Below are 20,245 nucleotides of genomic sequence, written 5' to 3' on the forward strand. Positions count from 1 at the left end.
TTCAGCTAATCATATCTGGCAAAAGGATTGTTGGTAATGTAGCAAGCATGAGAGAAATCTAAGAGAACTATGGACCCTGAGTGCCTCTGTATCAGTAACTTTTAGCTTAGCTGTGTTGAGGTTCTACTGTAGAAAATGAAAGGCATTAAAAGTGATAGTGGGGAGAGTAGGTATTGAAAATCCAGTCTCTTCTGACCTTGGAATTACACCTTCATGAATAATAAATGTAAAAGAACTACAAAGTTTTCATCTATAAGAGGCTATTAATTCAGGAAGTGCAGAGAGTGATGTTTACAAAAGGAGGAGCTTCTTCTCTTATCGTTTAAAGCTATACCTAGAATAGTAAACACTTCGGGCTTTGAAGTTTTTAACCTGGAAGTATATTATTATTCTTAAGTCAATAACTCCAGCTAAATTGCTGCTGGAAGACATTTTTGGTTTTTGAAAGTTTTTAAGAAAGCTCAAAATATTTGTAGGTGTAAACTGTTATTGGGAAGGACTGTATATTTAGAGAGAAATTCAGCATATTTTTGTGTATTATTCAGGGAAGCCTCAGTGCAACAGACCAAACTTTAATTTTTTTAGATTGATATTGACATAGTAAGCAGGGTGTAGAACTGGAGTAGAGGATCTAGTGCCGTAACTGCTCTGCTCCAATCTTTACTTTCTGCGGTGCCTTGATGGTATGCAATACCTCTCAGTGATAATATGTCTGAGGTCAGGTATATGTGGACAAGTGGTTTGTAGATGTTCAGCTACATTTTTAAACTATGTTCGTTGGTGAATTAAAAACTTAAATGGAAGAACCTTGTTTTAAGATAAGTGTCTTTTCAATTTTTTCAAAATTTATGGGAGGGAGAATTAGAGAGGAGAGGGGTCTGCCGCCTACCTCCCTGTGCCCCTCCTTAATCCACCATTGGCTTCTGTCACCTCTCTGTGGAACGAATGGAGATGGGGAAAGTTACATAGCTAATGCTGAATGCTGATAAATTGACTTGCATTGTATCTTAAGAGATGTAGGGTTAAATTGGAAAAAGGTGGAATATGTAAAACTATCAGCGAAACTCTTGAGATTGAAATATTTTTTCCTTCTGCATCGCAAAATTATAGAAAAAAGTGGTCTGTGCAGTAGATGCCTTGGTATTCTTGCTGAGTTGTTGTATTTCCCCACATTCGTCTTCTTTATCTAAATCAATGACCATTGACCATTGATGTTTTATCCATTATGAATGATAGAATTTTCTTCTGGACATAAATTTAGATGTCAATACCTTTTTTTTTCAAAACCTCTTTTGATTCTTTTCGGACAGTAAATAGCTGTATGTAAATATCCTTCAATCAGTACAATTTCTAATCGTCTTCCACATGTCGTAACATGTATGAGATATCTGCATTATGATGTCATGTGATGTTAATCCTCCAAGAAAGAATATACATATTCTACAAGAAAAGAAATGTCTGGAAAAACACTACCTCGGGTCTTCCATGGTTCCTTTGCGAAGATTAACTTTGGAATGGATCAAAGAAAAGATGTTTGGGTCATTTGCACAATAAATTATGGGCTTGCTGTTTTGAAAAGGACTAGAAGAGGAGTAAATACATATGTAATTATTTGAAGAGTGGCAGACCACTGGGCCACGCTCGATTAGAAAAACATAAGCTTTCAATACTTTAGCTGTAAATGAAGCTATTGAGGAGTGGAAAGGACAAGGGAGAGCTCCATTTAAGAAAGGAACATAGAAGGAATAAAAAAAGATTGAGAAATTTACTTTAGTTGCATAAAATAACATTCCAATCATTTGTGGCCCTCTACTGATATGCAATCTGAATGTCATGTCCATACAACGAATCCTCCTACTGCAAATTCATGATTTTTCCTGTCCCAACAAATTTGTTGTATGAAGGTTTTACTGTGATATCATGCAATAGCCCTTTTTAAAAAGTAAATGCAGATCACTTGATGGAAAGTTTTGTGCATAAGGATCTGCTATTAATTTATGGTACTGTCTCTAATTAACATGGCTCATGTCTGCATGTGAATGAATTATCACTAAAAATGTTAATAACAGTTTTGGAACTCACCTCAAAACTCACAAGTATTAGTCCAACTTGAATTGCTTAGCATTTGGTGCTGCCAGACTTCTGATTAAAACCAGATTTTTTTGAAGAATCAATACCAGGTTGTGTAAACAATTGTGGTATGAACTGACACTCACCCCTGGTTAAAACATGATTTATTTTGAATTCCAGGAATACCATATCCCAAGTCCATCTCTGGGAAGGAGAGCAAGGCACAGTTGATTTCCAAGTCAGGATCAGCCATCAAATCAAGTCCTCTTGCTCCAAGTAATACCAGTTTGCGGCAAATTCGAGCTGAGGATGGAGGGTAAGCAAAAAGTAATCTTGTATGGTCTTTGTTGGTTGCCGTCATTTTGGTGAACTTGAAGATTTTTAAAAATATTGTTTTAAAATGATGAGTTGTTAAAATTATTTTCTGATTTAGCGACAGGAAGACTCCTCCTACTTCCAAAATCCCTGGAAATGCTTATGTGAGGAAGAGTATCACTAGCATAGACTTGAAATGTGAGTTTTTCTTTCCCATTTCCATTCCCAAATTTGAAATATGTATCCTTTAGATAATAAGAGCTTTAATTTTTGTTGTTTTAATTGGCTAATCTTTTGTTTATTCAACAGCTCAGAAATCAGCTGTGACTAATTTATCTGCTCCATCACCTGCTTCCGACTACAGGTATGTATCTTAACATATATCAGTTTCACTAGTTACCCATTATGTTTTAATTTTTTTTAGTATGATTTTTCTACGATTTTCTACCAGCACAAGGGATGTATTCCTCCGGATCTTAGCACTAATCGAGTTTGCATAAAAAGAGACCATTTTAAATATGGGAATATAGGAATGCATTCCCAGTATAGGATATCGAATAGGTATTGAGGTGAATAGGTATCGAAAGTAGAATAGGTATTGGATATCGAATTTCCTATAAATTATATACCATATTTGTACAAGTCCAAGACAAGATTTTTTTCTCCCTCCCAACTTCTGCACAGAATCGGATGCAGATTTCTTGACCTCAAATGTGGATTGCTTAAGCTAAACTATGGATACACAAGCTTGAAGCTGGATAGCTCTTCGACAAAAATCAAATTAATAAAAGATGCACTGTTATTTAAATTATTTTACTTTGTGTTGAAAGAAAAGAAAATCTTTTTGTCTGCGGGTTAAGATTCGGCGGGCACTGATCAGAAGTTGGGGTGCCCTCTGGGAAATCACCTAAATTATCCCAGGTTTGGGTTAGTTAACACTAGAATGCCGAAGGGTGTCATTTTGACACCCTACGCGTACATTTTTTACAGAGCTGGCCCTCAGAGAGTGTTCTAGAAAAAAATCTTTCTTGACTTTTATTGATTTTTAGATATTAACAAAACGACAGTAAAAGGGATACCCCCCCTAATTTTTTTCGTCTCAAAAATTCAAATTTACCTTGAATGCCGGAGGGTGTCATTTTGACACCTAATATCATTTCTTCCTTCGGTTTAGGTGTCTCGTGGGATGCGGTTTAATAATTATATGTCAAATTAGTATAGTTTAGTACATTATCCTCATGTGTAGTACCCTTATGTATAGTTTAGCATATTTTAGTATAGTATATTACCTGCATTATTGTTTGTTTTACATAATTTCAATGAGCATCGGCTGTATACTATTTTTTTCGAAAGTTTAGTAGCTCGTAAGGTAAGTATACTCCGCTGTCTTTTGCGAGTGATTAGCCTTGAAACCAGCTAATTAATTTACCGCGGTGACACTTATTTTCTGTGAAACATAGCAGTGAAGTGACGCTCGCGACAATGCAGTTAGCTGCTGCCGAGTCTCTGTGTTGGGCTGCCTGGCTCGCTCTCGTGTTTGGCGGACCAGGTCGCTATTGAGTGCCTGTGAGTTACCTGCTGCTTGACTTGCTTTGGCAGTTCTGTCTTGATAATGGCGCTGCATAGACGTGTTACGACGGAGTAAAGCATTGTAATACTAAACGATATTTCTGGAGACGTGTCGGAGAAAGGGTCTGATGCAGATGTTGAGTCAGACAACGATTGGGTTTAGTTCATCCAAAAGTGATGAAAATAGTGAGCACGGTCAGTTTCAGTGTTTTGTATATTTCAGTTTAGTAATTAAATCACGAAAGATAAACATATTTATTTTACAATACACATATACACATAATTGAATTACTGGATCTGCACTGGCTATCGGACAGAAAAGAAATTGTACGTGATCATGACGTGGTGTGCCGACGAGGAAGGGGCGCTGGGTAGACTTCAAGGCGACGTCAACTCCTTGTTCAAGATCCTGCCATAGAAGGAGATGGCCATACTGAGGAACCATAGCCTGGGCCTAACATAACCATTGACGAACAGCTGTTTCCAAGCAAAGGTAGATGTCCATTCAAGCAATTTATGGCTCCAAAGCCTGATAAGTATGGGCAAAAATACTGGTTTGCAGTTTATAAAGACAGTATGTATTTGGTAAACTGATTTTTGGTAAACGTCAAGGACGGCTCTCGTTAAGCTGGCGATTGCGTTTCAGATCATGTTGTATTGTAACGTATGCAACCCTACATGAGCAAGGGCAGGAATGTAACCACTGGCAATTATTTCACATCACTTTGCTGGCTCTACTTGAAACAAAAGGGTACATGCCTTTCGGGAACCGTAAATTAGGGAAGAAAGGAAATACCTGGTGAAATAAAAGCTTCTCGGGAAGAGTTGTAATCAACTAAATTGTACAAAAATGGTGACGTAACACTTACTGTTCATCAGGGCAAACAGAAAAAAAATGTGTTCTTGTTCTACGATCTCCTCGCCCTCATATTGACAGTAGTAACAAATCGCCCGAAACTGTAAGGTGTTGTAATGAGATAAACTTTGAAGTAGATATTATTGATCATATGGGGCAGAAATATTGGGTCAGAACTAGAACCAAGCGATTGCCTGTTTTTTCTTTCCAGAATACTTTTGACTTGGTCACTATAAATGCCAGGATAAAATATAAGGAAATAACTTCACAAAAGATGTCCTGAATTATTTTTAATAAATTTATCAGAATAGCTTGCTTTTACTTACATTGCATCAATGAATACCTGGCAACCAAATCCAGAACTGACTAGGGATTGTCAAGTATTGATAAAATGCAATAAAAACAGAACTGTTGCTTTTTGTAAGCTTTGTAAGAAGTCAGTAATTCTACGGCCGAAACATACCAAAAGTGCCAGAAATATAGAGACTCTACTATTTAGATAAAGCGTTTTGTAAGTCTGTGTGAAAAAGCATTTGATTTTTTTTGGGTTCTTACGAAGTTTTCGTATTTTTTTTAAATTTTGTAGTTTAGTGGTAGCAATTGTTTTTTATTAATTTTCGTCTTTTGAAGCACACTTCTACATTCTAAGACGAAAACCTGATGAAAAAAGCTAGAAATAATAATGAAAAGAAAAACAATCCTGTCATATTCATTTTAATTGTTTTATGCTCATAAAATTTAACCAATTACTGTGAACAATAAATACTCATTAGGACACAAAACCAGCATTGAAAAGAAGTTGACACTATCGGCTCCGGAATAAAACTTATCTGCAACGTAACATGCATATAAAAACATGGGTGTCAAAATGACACCCTCCCGGCATTCTAGGGGATACAAATTCCATGGCATTCTAGTGTTAAGCACCCATTTTTTAATTGTCTCCTTTGTACTTCTTGTGACTAGATGTTGATTTCATTAAGTATGATTTCATAAACTTAATTCCATGACTTCCTTTGACCATATGTTTGGTATTAACTTTTCTCGGTGATGAAAGATTTCAGAAAAGTGCATGTCCTCTTATTCTCTCTGTAATCTTGAGGATAGAAACTTCCATGAAATAAGAAAATGTGCAAGAGATTCTTGCTTTACTTAAACGAAAGAATCACTGTGTCCAACTATGATTATGTCCATGATGCTGTATTTTATTCCTTGACGGTAATGTTCAGGTTGCCTTATTAGTTACTCAAATACTTGTGCTCCAACACAGGCATTGCCGCCTTGAAAACTAAGTGACATATCAAAGGAAGCCATGATATAAGCCACTTATTACTTTTCTTCCAGAGATTTTAGGAAAAACAAAGAGGTAAATTCATGGTTTGTGTGGAAATGAGTCTCAGTTCTACTGATTGCATAATGGCTCAATGTTGATACTCCAAGTACCCAATTTAAGTTTGGGTGTCCCCATAGCTTGAGATAAATGTATTGTTGTTGGTGATTATTGGAAATTTTCTCTTATACTGTAAAGGATTTCATTACTCGTACGCACACATTTTGATTATTGATGGTGTGTTGAATTAACCATCACACCATCTTGAGTCTAAACCAGGTGTTTTTACCTTCCAGGAGGCAGCAGCAGCAGCAATTGTTACCCCAGCATGAGCAGCATGTTGCTCATTACCACTCATCTTTTAGCTATCCATCTTTGGTGGAAGGTTTTTCCTCTCTTGCATTAAATCATGACTCAAACAGATTGGGAATCTGCAGCAGTGGTGGTAGACATAGATTGGGAAACTTCCTTCTTCCCTCCTCTTACATTGGGAATCAGGATAATTGCAACGCAATAAGGTTCAGCAAACATTCAGATTTTCCTAAATTGTCTGCTTTTTTACTTTACCAATGCTTTGTCACCATATAAAAAATTTATTTTGGTGTGCTATATTCTAGTACATTTTTACTGTATTGCATGCTCCTCTTCATTTTTCATTCTGCATTTTCTGGCTACCAATTATGGCTTTTTGTTGTAAATGTGTCCAGCTTCCACCAATTAAGTTCTCATTAGAGTAGAAGCACAGTTTAATAATCCCTAGGAAATTGCTCGCTGTATCAGGTGTATATGTCCGAAGATGCAGGATAATGCCCCTCAATTACTATACTCACCTTTACTTGCTGCTTTTCTTTGTATCAGTGTTATTTTGCTGAGGAACAGGATCTGCATTTGCCAAAACTTTTGCATTTGCATGTAATGCTTTAAATGAAATATCACAAAACAATATTAGCGCTCTTTTCCAAAAATTACAGATCGGTGCTTTGTGTTGGTTGATGTGTACCATTCAATTTCTTAAAATGGAGAGCATTTTGAGTATTTTAAACTCCTCACAGAAGCTGGACAGAGTTAAAGTTAGATGGTGCATCATGGATTTTCAGCATGTCTGGTAATCCCATCCGTGCCGACAATAGTTAATAACTTTTTCAAGTGATGATAGTAGGATCTAGATTGTTGTAAAATCTGAGTCGATTAATGAAATTATTTTGATTCTATTTTCTTTCTCTTGGGCTAATAAATTATGTATTTGACAAGATGAACGAACTTCACTCAACTGAATCCAGCATTTTGTTGAGATTAGGCTGGTCGGTTGGTTTCAACAGTTATTTCTTATTAGAATGGATTTTATATGAAGTAGGTTAGCCAAAAAAAGGTTTAAATTATTGCTGTAATTAAGCTACATGTGCTGAAACCTAATCTAAAATGAATTCATATTCCCACCAGTTTGCTAAGAATATTTTCTGTGTCGTGGAAGAAAGAATAAAATCATTGATATGATGCTGAAGTCCCAATTTTTTACTATGTCAGAGCACCAATGGGAAATATAATGAAACTGAAACATAGTTTATATGGTAATGATCTCTTATGTACCTTGCTCCTCACCTCAACACTTCGTGATAGCAAAAAACTTACTTTTGATTAGAGATGAGTCGACTCCTAATGCCAAATCTTGATTCCACCGATTCTCAGGCACGGAACCAAGAATCGATTGGCTAAAGTCGGTTTCGATTCCACCAATTCCTGGAAGATAGATATTTTGAAAATCGACTGTGAGATTGGGGCTTAAGGGCCGCCACACACCTGAGCCATTGTGCTCTGTATATAATTAATTTAACAGTTCATGACTGAAGCAGTTGAAAAATTTATTATTTTATTAAAGCTGAGGATATATTACTATAATACTAATTCACTATTTTTAATATATATACTCTTTGTGCCTTTTGTCTTCGTTATTTTATTTCATTCAATTATTAAATTTTTAAGACAGCAATACTACTGACAAATCCTACCTGTTAGTATGAACAATAATCGATGGTATCGAGAATTGATTTGAAAGAATTGGAATTGGAAAAAAAGTGGAATTGACTCATCCCTAATATTGACTGAAGATAATGCAGTTTAAATTTTCCTCAAGTCTCAGGTGCACGTTAGTCTGCATAAGCTCCCAGGGATATCAGTGATTGAATGAGTACTGCTGATTAAATCCGTCGATTATAGTGATGTGCCACCAGCTACTGGGGTGCTTTGTCATCTTGTGTTATGATTTTGCTAAATAGCCTCAGCACCATATTGACACTCTGATTACTCTAAGATCACTTGAGCTATGAAATTTTGGCCATGGGCTAATTGGTAACCATACCTGAACCTTAGTGCCCATATCTCCTGTCAAGCATTCCTGCTTAATATTATTCTGTGCTTTGACTGCCTATTTCACTCTATTCTATTTCTGTCCAAATTTCACTTATTTAGCAATAAAAATAGATAGCACAAAGAAATCCCCTGCCTGCTCATTATAGTCTTAATTTGCATAAATTTTTCTATTGGTAATTTAAAAGGCATAAGCCTTTAATAATTATCTTTCATTAGTTGTTTGGGAACTCTGTGGTAATATGTTTTATTGCTGTCATATTTGTCTCCTATTTCATCACTCCATATATTATTCCATTAACAAGATTCTCTGTGTTGTGGGTGGAAATCTTTGCAGTAACCATGAAAACATGAGCATAAGCATGCATGCATGAATTCTCATGTTTGCATGATCTTAAATTAGATGAAAAGCTATAAATTTTATTTTAACTTGCTCGTAAAATACTATGCATTAGTCATACTTCTCATTGAGTGACTACCGTATTCCTCCGAATATAGTCCCCCTCTGAATATAGTACTCCCGTCCTAATTTTGAGGCTTGAGTCTCGGGAAAAAATAAAAAAAATGGGTTTGAATATGTTTGAATACCCCCTTAACTTTTATCACGGGCATTTTTGGAAAAAAAAGGGGGGACTATATTCAGACATATACGGTAAATTCAAGTACTAACTACTTATGTAAGTATTGTCAGTGTGTCTTATGAAAGCTATTTGAATGTTTGTAATTGCCTTTCAAAATGCTTGACAAATTAGTAAGAATACAATTGATGATATTTGCAGATTTATTGATGTATTAATTTACCCGTGTGTGTGCATTTAATGGATGATGGATGAACAGGGGATGGTGTTATTGCCTTAAATATTTGGCTCATAATTAAGAAATGAGTAAGAAATTGAGTTTCATGTATTTCATTTTGTAATGTATATAATTAAATCCATGTTTTACTCCTAAACTTGATTATAGTCATGGGGTCTTGAGTTATATGCACTTGTGCTAATGTGAAAATGTTTGCTTTGAGGCTCAAGTAAAATGATGATGAATTCGTGGGAGGGCAAAAAGTTACAATATCAACTTGGTAGTACATATTGAAATTCTCTACTTAAAGAACTTCTGTTTATTTATTTTTTGATTTCCTTCCTTCCAATTACAGTTCATCTGTTGGACCTGATAATGTTGACCCCTCTGCAGATGAGTTTTACATTGATGCTGGTGTGAGGATACAAACCACAATGAGTAACCGAGCTTCACCTGCACCAGTTAGCACCCGCATACCTCTACGTGACCTTTTGTTTTCGTCACGGAAGCAGCACTCTCTGGAGGATTATCAGTTAATTGTGGGTGTTAATTCAGTGTGTCCTTCCAGCTCCATGCACTCGGAGCGTTCTCACCTTTCCAGCCATTCGTCTCCCCACCTTCACTCGTTGTATAGGATTGGCGGTAACATGTTAGGAAATATTAAACGAGGTAATGCGGTAGGGCAGCCAGGAAGCACATCCATTGAAAAGCAGGGAGTTGGGAGTGCTCATAAGACCAGAATGGTTGTTGCAAGCTGCTCCGACCTACCAACTCCATCCCAACCCTACATATTTCCTATAAAAGTGAGTCATTTTGAATAGCTTACTGGGAATCAGCTTTCCAAGTGTCTGTTATGTAGTTGCTTTTCCATGTGAGCTTGAGCACGTATGTAGAAAAAAAGTAGTCATTATGAAGGGTGGTCATCTGTTTAGACTCCTGAAGGTGCTTAGCTAAATGTTTGTGATGTTATGCACTTATTTTCCATCACTTCCCTCTTGACATATTTTAATAGTGCATCTGAATTGGTGCTGCTTAAATCTGTGTATGAATTTGATGCACTTGATTATTTTATCTGCTAGGAGATATTTTCCATTATTATTTTACTTTTACTTGAATATTTCGTAGTTTGCCTGTTATTTGTAGTGACCCCTTGAATAAAAGCGTGCCTGCAGTAATCTTTAGTGATGAAAAATTATATTTCTCATTTTATTAGTGGCTGTACTTGCTTTGTATTTAAAGAATTATATGCACATGCAAACCTAGGATGCACTTATTTGTATAAAATATTGAAATAAGATTTGCACCAATTTCCACGGAAAAAAAATCCCCTGAACCACTGACTCTAACCACTGACTTTTGGCTTTCCAGGGAAAAAGATTGCCATGGCTATCAAGGAACCTGGATAGCACAGTGGTCTATCCAGCAGTCAGGATAGCCAAAAATCCAAAGTCCCATTCCTCTAGAATTTTTCCCCATGGCTATTAATGTGAATTTCAGTGTGGCTCATGCACAATTGAAATAATCCATTTAAAATATGATGTTTATGGGAGTGCATGCTTTATGCTAAGAATCTATTTATTGGTTAGCTAGTTAGCTACTTCTTCCAAGTTTATTTCTCTAAGATAGACAACTTCAATCACAATCACAGTGCATTATAATAAGAAAAAATGTACCTGGTGTTTTTCCACTGTAACTTTTATTTTCCAACCAGTTTCAGCACTCTTTACGATTTTCAAGGGGCTTGCAGTCCAGTACATAGGAGAGATCTTACACAGTGTACTGAAATGGGGAGGGGAGGGATAATACAGTGAATTCAAAGGTAAAATGATAGGCAAATACCATTGTTTAACACACTCAAAGTATACTTTTTTTAAACAGTGGGGATATTAGGAAGGGAAAGGTGTTGAAGTATATGGGGTGAGAATATAATTGGAGGTATAATGAGCAAATGTCAACGGAAAGCATTTATGAAGCAGTGAATTTATCAGCCGAGTTACTATAGGTATAATATCAGTTGAACTCACTGTTAATAAAATTAAAATAAAAGAGATTTTTCAAAGACTCACTTGTTCTAAAAACAGTATGAAATGCAAAACTGGGGGTTGAGCTTCTACGGCCTTGAAACTGTGAAAAGGAAAATACTCAGATGGCCGTATAATTCTCCCACGGCTCGTCCACCTTGCAAGTCAAAATTGTCACTGTGTTGGTGTGCAGGGAGGGGGAGAAATTCACCGCAGGGACCATACACCAGCCTCTCAACCGGATAGCCCAAATCACACACACATTCACTCACAACAAACAAACAAAACAAGATCCTTTGTGGGGGCTGTATGGACCTCCGCTACGGATACTTGCTCCACAAAAGTTAGTGGAGGTCCCTACAGCCCCCACAAAGGATCTTGTTTTTTTTGTTTGTTGTGAGTGAATGTGAGTGTGATTTGGGCTTTCCGGTTGAGAGGCTGGTGTCTGGTCCCTGCGGTGAATTTCTCCCCCTCCCCACACACCAACACAGTGACAATTTTGACGATGAGGAGAAAGACAGCAGGTACCTACTGGTAATTTAGGTCAACGGCGAACATTCAAAATCAGTCAAATCATTTAAAAGTTCAGTTGCAGGTGATTGCTGTCATATTGCAATTTCAACCTTGTGGGCTGTCTCCTCATTGGACGGTCTCTATAAGATGCTTGGCATACATCTATGGCACAGAAGTGCGTTACCAGTCTGGAAAATACAAGTTATTTTGGAAAAGTACCCAGTATATTTTTTCTTAGTTTATTTATCTCAATTGACAAACTACTAAGCATAGTGAATTGGTGGATGAAATGACTTTATGATGAAGCTTCAAATAAGTAATGCGATTGCCTGTCATTTGTTGTGCTGTAGGAGGTAGGATGCTCTGATACCATGCATAAGAAAAAGTACACACTTAATTGCAAATTCTAACTAGCTGGAATGTATGATACTAAAAATTATGCCTGGTGATTATCAGTATTGCCCGTGTCTCATGAGCCTCATTATATTGTAGACCTCTAATTAGTCGAGTAGTAATTTTTTGTATCATATTACTTTGCATGGCTGGAATATGCCTATTATGTATGTTTCTTTGCCGCAAAAAAATTGTGCCTCATTAATCATTGTAGTTTAAAAATTAATCACAACTTAGTACAAGTAGTGCGCTGATAGTCACAACAATGATTAAGCTTTGTGTAAGGCTCAATCAATGTGGCATGTTCTTCTACAATATATCTAATCACTATTCAAATTTATTTTTATAAAAATTCTGAATCAGAGATAAGCATTTTGGCTTGGTAGGTAGAAACATGAAGAATCCAATAGCATAGAATGTGTAAAACTGAGTACATATATCTTTGTTTCAAGCTGCTGGGATTTTACATGGAGATTTATTTGAAACTTTTTAATTTAATTAATACTGAATTTTCCTGATGTTTGTGAAACACATGATTTCTTAGATTTGGTACTTCTCAGTGTACATAGTATTTCCATATTTGTTTTATCGTCTCTCGTTAATAATGAAATTTGCTTTTTTCTTTTTGAATTGTCTGCTTCAGAATACTGGGGAAGATATTGGTGGGCATCATTGTGAAGCTAGTCATACTTCACCTCGCAAGGTGTACACTGCAAACAAAAGATTGCAGTCTTGCACTGAAGGATCAAAATCAGCCCTTGACAGGACCAATAATGACATAAAATCCTCTGGTATGTATATTTTCTCTTCATCATGAAATTACTACTTGTTTTCCATGCATTCACGTTGGGTCTCAGAGACCCCATGAACTTCCCTCAAATACTTTCGAAAGCACCCAAATTTTTTTATGCTTGCAGCAAACACGGAAATGCAGGTGTAACTGTGAAAACTACTGCAATGCATTGCCCATCCTTTTCATTTCTACATACCGTAAAACCTCTATGTAGTGAACCTCTTTACATCGTAAACCTCCATACTTCGTACCAACCCTCCGGTCCCGTCAGATTTACATGTAAATTTATAGGCAAACCTCTATATAGTGAACCTCTTTATCTCGTAAAACCTCCACATATTTTACCAACAAGACAGCCCCGAGACGGCCTAACTACCTCCGCAAATCATACCGAGACAACTAGAGACCATTAATGCAGCCGCGATTACCTACATGGAATGACATTTTCAGTGATAAATGTTTCACGCTTATTTTTTTCTTATACACCTTTAATAATTTTCACGTTAACCATTAGTTAGGGCATCCAACTATCCTAATCATATTAAGTGACGGTAAATGAAGACAGAACACATCGTTTTCTCTCGAATCATGGTCAAAATCGCACGATAGCACTCACTTTCTTTTACTGATGGCTTTATTTTCTTGTAAGTGCCTACATTCTATGTTCAGTTAATAAAAGAGGCGACCAGCGCAGCCTATAATCACTTACTGACGGAAATATTTCAACTAACTTCACTTCCATCCATGGAGACAGAATTACTCGACCGCATTGCTACTTTCGCTTCTAAAATGAAAATATTTCATGAATTTTCCGCGACTTGAAATAAATCAAATACAGTTTCGCAATTATTTTATTCCATATTTCCCGGTGTAGCACTTTCTTACTACCGCCTTGGTAATATTTTCGATGCTTTCGTGAACCATCGCATTTTAAAATTTATTGCGCTTAGCTACAGTCATATGTCTTGCCTGCGTATTTATGCCGCGAAATCTGACTCTTCCATCGGGAGCCCGGGACGTCAATTTCTAGCAATACTGAACGAACATCAATCCATGCGTGACAGTGTTAGGTGAAGGAAATAGCTAATTAGCTGATACACGGTAGGGCAATGAAATTTTTTACCGTCGCCGCCGCATTCTGAAGTAGTTCGCCCAGCATTCTCACCGGGAAATCACGTCCTTTCGCAGACCTAGCATTTCTGTGTGCCCTCGACAGAGTTTTCCTTTGGAATGCTACGTGCATTGTATTTTGGAGTTAGGGAATTCAACAAAGTTTTCAAAATTACGCTCAATTTTTTGTCTATTTTTTGCAGTAATCACGTGATTACTTGTTTTTTCATAATCTTTAACAAGTCACATGTTATAAGAATGATAAATCAATTCTTAAAGATATAATAAGGAGTATTTTCAATTATTTGCCATAAAATATGAAAATTACTTAATTAATCATAGGCTGATGATGGATTCGAGAAATAAAAGAAGGCGACTGCTTGATATTACCACATAATTAGCAGTTTCCTAGCCATCAACGAGGACAGGCAGAAGGCAGTGACCTTTGGAATACCTTCATTCACCCTCACATCTATTTTAAACAACCGAGGAAAAACAGAAGAAACTGTTTATCTAGGCTGCACAAATAAAAAAACTCAGGCAGTTAAATATGAGGATGAAGAAATTATGTTTAGAAATGTAAAACTATTGTTCTCTCCTCTGAACACTATTAGTAAATTACAACCCATAGACCAGTGAATTATTTCTTAGGTCAAAAGGCATTAACGAAAACAGCTAGTGATTTATTTATAGTGAAAATGACATTAAAAAGTGCTCGTAGAACTGAAAACATTATTTCGATAGAGTTTGAAAAATATTTTAAGCAAACCCATTAACTAATTTATTTTCTAAAAAGGCCTCTTGAACTAGTTACTTTTACCTTTGTGTAATCATTAAATTGTAAATATATGTTCACATATGCATACCTATATGTTTAAATATATTAATATAATGGCTTAAAGACAGTAGCACCTTTCATTTCCCAAGGATATGAAAAAATGGTGCCTACCACTAAAACCTCTCTACAGTGAACCTCCATACATCAAATTACCCAAATTTTGGTCCCGTCCATTACGATGTAGAGAGGTTTTACTGTAATTGCTTCTACTTTCCCCTCCTCTTTCTTTCCAGCACAAACACCGTCATATATTCTGTTCTTTCCTTCAATCCTTCCAAGGTAATGACTTGAGCTTGTTCTCGTCATGACTTTCCTTACACCGCCTCCCCTCCTTTTTCTTATGTCCCCCTCCTCATCTGGCATTACATAGAACAGCTACTCTGCTGTTGCAGAACTTGTTATTTACTTGACCTCATTATGAGGCCATTCATTGAAATGAATTGTAAATTACAAATTTTTACCATCAAAAAATGGACAATATGTAAAGTTTTATTTACTTTGATTACTTAAATGCAGCTAATCTTTGTTTAGCATTTTTTCTCATTTTAAATTTAAATTTTGTCCAGCTGGAAAATTTTTTAATTGGATTCCGCTGAAATTATGTTGCTGTTTATATATTGTTTCTTCTGTGTGATATTAGGTACCCTGTCAGGTACTACCACCACTGCTGGGCTGCAAAGTTTTCAGCTGAATAAGCAACGCTACGGAAGAACCTCCTCTTGGACCAACTCCCCTCAACGAGGCAGCCCAGCTGGTGCCTCACATTCCATGCGTCCTCAGTCTTGCATCCTGCCTAGATCTGGGGAGCCAAGCATCACCAGTCCATACAGGGGATTAAGGTATAGTTCTCGATCATTGTCGCAAGAGGAATTGCGCCATGGTGGAGGGATGAAACAGCAACCAGGCCTGCAGCGTGGCTCAACTGTTAGTGGTCCAATAGGACGGAGAATCTCATCAGCATTCATAAAATCCAACATTCCTCCCCTGCCATCTGGGCGTGTGCCTAGAAGGACTTCAGCTGGAAGTGCTCATTCTAGCCCAGGCTCCAGCCGGGCATCCAGCCCGGGTTCTCGGCTCCAGGGGACATCTGGGTACTCTGGGGGTATCCAGAGCCTTCGTCATGCAGGGAGTGGGTCATCGTTGTTGGTGAGAGCCTTGCCTACGGTGAAGAAGCAGCAGAGTGCCCCTGGTGGAATGGGTGGCGATGTGGTGGCAGCACATCCTGTTGAGAGTCCAGATAAAAGGATTAACGGGTGAGAATGAATGATATTTTTCGGATTCAAGCGTATCCAGTGTTAAATGTGAAAATGACGTTGCAAAAAATGGCTCGCCGTGACAGTACAGTGTAGCTTAGATTACACTTACCTTTGAAGTTTTTGTTGCTGCCATCCTGTATAGTTTTCTAGAAGACTTTTTCATTATGAATGAGGATATAATGTCATTACTCTTAATATGTCATATTTATTAAAATTTTATTTTTTTGTCATAGTTTTTGCAGTTGTTATGCATGGGCTTTACTGTAGTACTTTTAAGAAGAAATGGGCCCCGAATGCCTTAGAGTAGTTAACTCATCTCTTATTCTCAGTTGGGATTTCAAATTTTTGTTGTGCACTAGAAGATTTGATGAAGTGCACGGATTTGAGGTTTGAGTAAGTTTTACTGTATCATCTTTTGAGCAGGGGAGTAAGAGGCAGGCAAAGGCAGAGGATTGGCAGCGCTGTTCCTCGTGATGATGGGTCAGCGGAGGGTGTTGGCAGAAGATGGACTCCCAAGCAAGAGAATAGTGAGGATGCACCCAACTGGAGGAGGAAGTCTGCAGATGGGTCTGCACTGATCGCTAGCGGGGGTCGCCGAACCTCACCTCGGCCTCTCAGTGTTGGTGGAGTTATTAATTCTAGTACTAGTCGCTTGCCAGTGCCAACTCTGCGGTAAGTGAGGATGTTTGCATATGTATGCTCGCAAATATTGTGTAATATAATATTATAGAGAGCTGTGTCAGGGTTACTATTGTGAAATTCTTACATGTAAATAAATTAAAAGTTACCGGTAATTTTCCGCTAGTAGGTATTTCAATTTCAAGACTGGTTTCAATGTTTATGTTTTTTTGTAACTTGAAGTAGCTATGTACCTACCTATATTAACTACTGTGGAAGCCTGGTATAAGGTGTGTTCACAATCCCTAGGAAATCCCTCGCTTAAACGAGCATTTGTAATATCTCAAGGTGTTGAATAATTTCCGGCAAAATAGTGTCATCGAGTATTTATTTACCCTATTAAATGCCTCACTTGGAGACATGGATGGTGATGTTCGGTATCTGAATGCCATTGTAATTTCCTGGAACTATATAGGAAATGTAGAAAAAGTATCGCAGCTTTCATCCCCTTTTGCCTGGGTTTGAGGGATAAATTCAAGTAAAGATTTTGCACGGCATCATTCCGCTTCTGATAATGTAATTGGATTACATTATCAGAAGCGGAATAATGGTAAAGGATTCAAACAGGAATTTAGCTGATTAATGGAATATTTTTATTTTATGGAAACAATTTGGGCAAATAGTTGATTCAACTAACATCTCTCTCAAATATCCGAAGGGGAAACACCACCTCGCGAAAAAATGATTTCATGCCGTCTCTGCATTGACACTGCTACGATGGATTTCTGTCTGGTGTATGCATTCTTATCTACCAAACGCCATTTCAGCAGCACGCCCATCTGATACTCGGCTTCATCCAGCTTCTTATTTTCAACAGGTAGCTCGCTTTACCCCCTTCCTACGGTCAAGTGCTAGCGGACAATCCGAGGCATTTTGCAAAATACACGCGCTTCTCCACCGGATTTTCTTCAATTATTTTCAGTCCATCTTTGGAAGTTCTCATGAGATGAGCTGATGAATTCGAATTGCTATCAGGGAGAAATCAAATATCCTGAGAAAATATCCCTTTGTCTGTGACTGTGACAATAGAGATTTATAGCATAACTCATAAATTGTAACTTGATTTATGTTTTCGGAAAAATACCGCATCAACTTCCGAGGAGCTCAGTTACGAGGATATCGAGTTCGTCTTTCCGACATTTATTTTCTTGCGTAAAATGCTTAAATATAGTCAGAAATACGTTGTGTTTGGTCTTATCCTTTTTTAAATTACGCGCACATTACTGATATTTCAATCCAATAAAGGTGTAATATCAATTGCCGAAAGTCATTGTTAGACATCTTTTGGGCTAATAGATGACTGATGCAGCAGTTGACCTCCAGAAATGGGGACCTTCCAAGCAGGTCGGCAGAAAAAGGTCAGTGGGGGAGAAAGAGGGAAGGGTGAAACACAATTCTATTATTCGCCTGTAACTTGATATTTTCTTTTGAAGCTTTTGGTTTATGGTCTTCGTAATAAAAACCCTGTGCAAGCTGGGGCCTTTTGTTTGATTTCGGAGAGGAGGAAAGCATTAGAGAAGGGGCCGAGGGCTGATGGATGGAGGGGGTAGCAGATTTTGGGAATTGTGCTACGTAGTTACTATCCCATGGCACTGAGGTTCTCCTGGTGAGGGAAACCGGGGATTTTCAGATTTTTTCACCCGATTAATTTCGGTTGCCCATGTTGAACTCTTTTCACCACTCTATTCCGCGAATTTGATGTAGTTTGTCAACTTACCTAAAACGGTGCTGCCTGCATTAAAAGACTAGAGTTCTCTACATTTTTCCGAGTCAACTACCAACGACGTGCATGCGACGGTGTATGACATGAAATTCAAAGTATTCGAGATAGTACCTTTAGAATAATTATTCAAGACCTCAAATATCGAATACTTTCTAGTATTCGAGGTATTTCAGTATTCACGGATACTATTCGCACATCTCTACTCGCTAATGTTCTTCTTTAGAAAGACTACTAGAACATTATCGTCTGTTATGCCGTTATTTATAACTTGTTGGTAAACTTGAGTATGCTTAAGTGGATTACACTAAAATATATTTCCCCCCCTTCTTTTTCCAAGAGCATTTTTGGAAAAAAAGTGGCTCTTTATTAGGATAAATACGGTATATTTTTAGTTTCATAGACAGATAATACACTACACAATAATTAATTTTTGCTCAGCAGTGTGATATTTATTGTAATATCAAGCATATATTGTGGAAGGAACTTTTTGGCCTCGGTATATCCAATTTATTTTGCATGCAAAACATTAGGCGGGACAAAGACTATGACTCGCTATTAAGTGATCCTTGCAATATGATGTACTCGCTCTACTGGGCTTCCACTGCCTGTAGTTACCTATAGAAATTACGAATATTTTAATTTATTAATCTGTGGCATACTGTTAAGTAATATGCTCATAGTTTTGTCCTTATCTTGCCACTTATGTATCATTTATTGATATCTGATTGCTTTGCTGTTATAAAGGGTCCCCTCAAACCAGGTCAATAGCTTACAAGTGGTGCATCTGCATTGTCACTGTGTTACATGTAAGGTCATGTCCTGTGGCACTCCTGTTCTGCATCCGTGGGGCATCTACTTGTGGAAGTGCCTCCAAGTTTAGCGAAAATCACGTGGAGCATACTCCTGATTATCGGGGCTAATGATGGGGAGATTTGGCACAAATAATCGGAAAACACAAGTAATTCAAACTTTCACTGTAATTTCTTGTAATTTTCATAAATTAGGCAAATCAAACTATAAATTATTAACTACCCACATTGTCTGTTATTTTAGATCGCTTTCCAGAATCATTTAGAGCTTTCTTTTCCGGTCACAATCTTTTTAGCGGCGATAATGCGATTTTACTCATATTCGTATTGCTCCATGTAAAAGCTGGTTTCCGAAAATCGCACACCTGTGTCTGCGAGATCACGGGTGCAGGAAATTGGTTTGCAGGAATGCTTCAAAACCGCTGCGCGACGTCAGAAACTACACTGTCAGACACCACACTACGTAGTCGTATCTTGCGCAAGTTGCCTGGTAAGCAACTGCTGTGGGATGCAGTTCCGTGATCACTGTATGTAATCACGCTCCATGATGTTTATATAAAATTAACGCAGAGTAACCATGAAGGTAATGGGCTCACGATCATCCCATGCGCAGTAGCAACTATAGGAAACTTGGACTGTTGGCAATTTGTCTATGCAGGCGAGTGCCTGGCTATAAGATATGCTTTCTCTACTTCCACTTCCCTCGCTGCCTTCACTTCTGTCAATCCTTTCCTCTCCAGTTTGACCTTGATTAGTCACAGTGGTAATATGTCCGAGTGTGACGGAATCTCCGGTTCCTTGGGGAGGTATTC

General features: G+C 37.5%; 1 protein-coding gene across 4 annotated transcripts in view; it reads left to right on the forward strand.

Moving 5' to 3' along the window:
* LOC124154627 (serine/threonine-protein phosphatase 4 regulatory subunit 4-like) overlaps positions 1–20,245 on the forward strand; it is a 65,863-nt gene that overhangs the window by 34,746 nt on the left and 10,872 nt on the right. For 2 of the 4 annotated variants that reach the window (XM_046528468.1, XM_046528467.1), the window contains 8 exons: positions 2,251–2,386; positions 2,504–2,583; positions 2,695–2,749; positions 6,437–6,658; positions 9,655–10,102; positions 12,870–13,017; positions 15,608–16,220; positions 16,647–16,895. In XM_046528468.1, the coding sequence (XP_046384424.1) occupies positions 2,251–2,386; positions 2,504–2,583; positions 2,695–2,749; positions 6,437–6,658; positions 9,655–10,102; positions 12,870–13,017; positions 15,608–16,220; positions 16,647–16,895 (1,951 nt within the window). The remainder of the gene's footprint in view (positions 1–2,250; positions 2,387–2,503; positions 2,584–2,694; positions 2,750–6,436; positions 6,659–9,654; positions 10,103–12,869; positions 13,018–15,607; positions 16,221–16,646; positions 16,896–20,245) is intronic. The other 2 variants (XM_046528470.1, XM_046528469.1) reach the window with 2 other exon arrangements.

Source organism: Ischnura elegans, chromosome 2 (assembly GCF_921293095.1).
Source record: "Ischnura elegans chromosome 2, ioIscEleg1.1, whole genome shotgun sequence".
Lineage (NCBI taxonomy): Eukaryota > Metazoa > Arthropoda > Insecta > Odonata > Coenagrionidae > Ischnura > Ischnura elegans.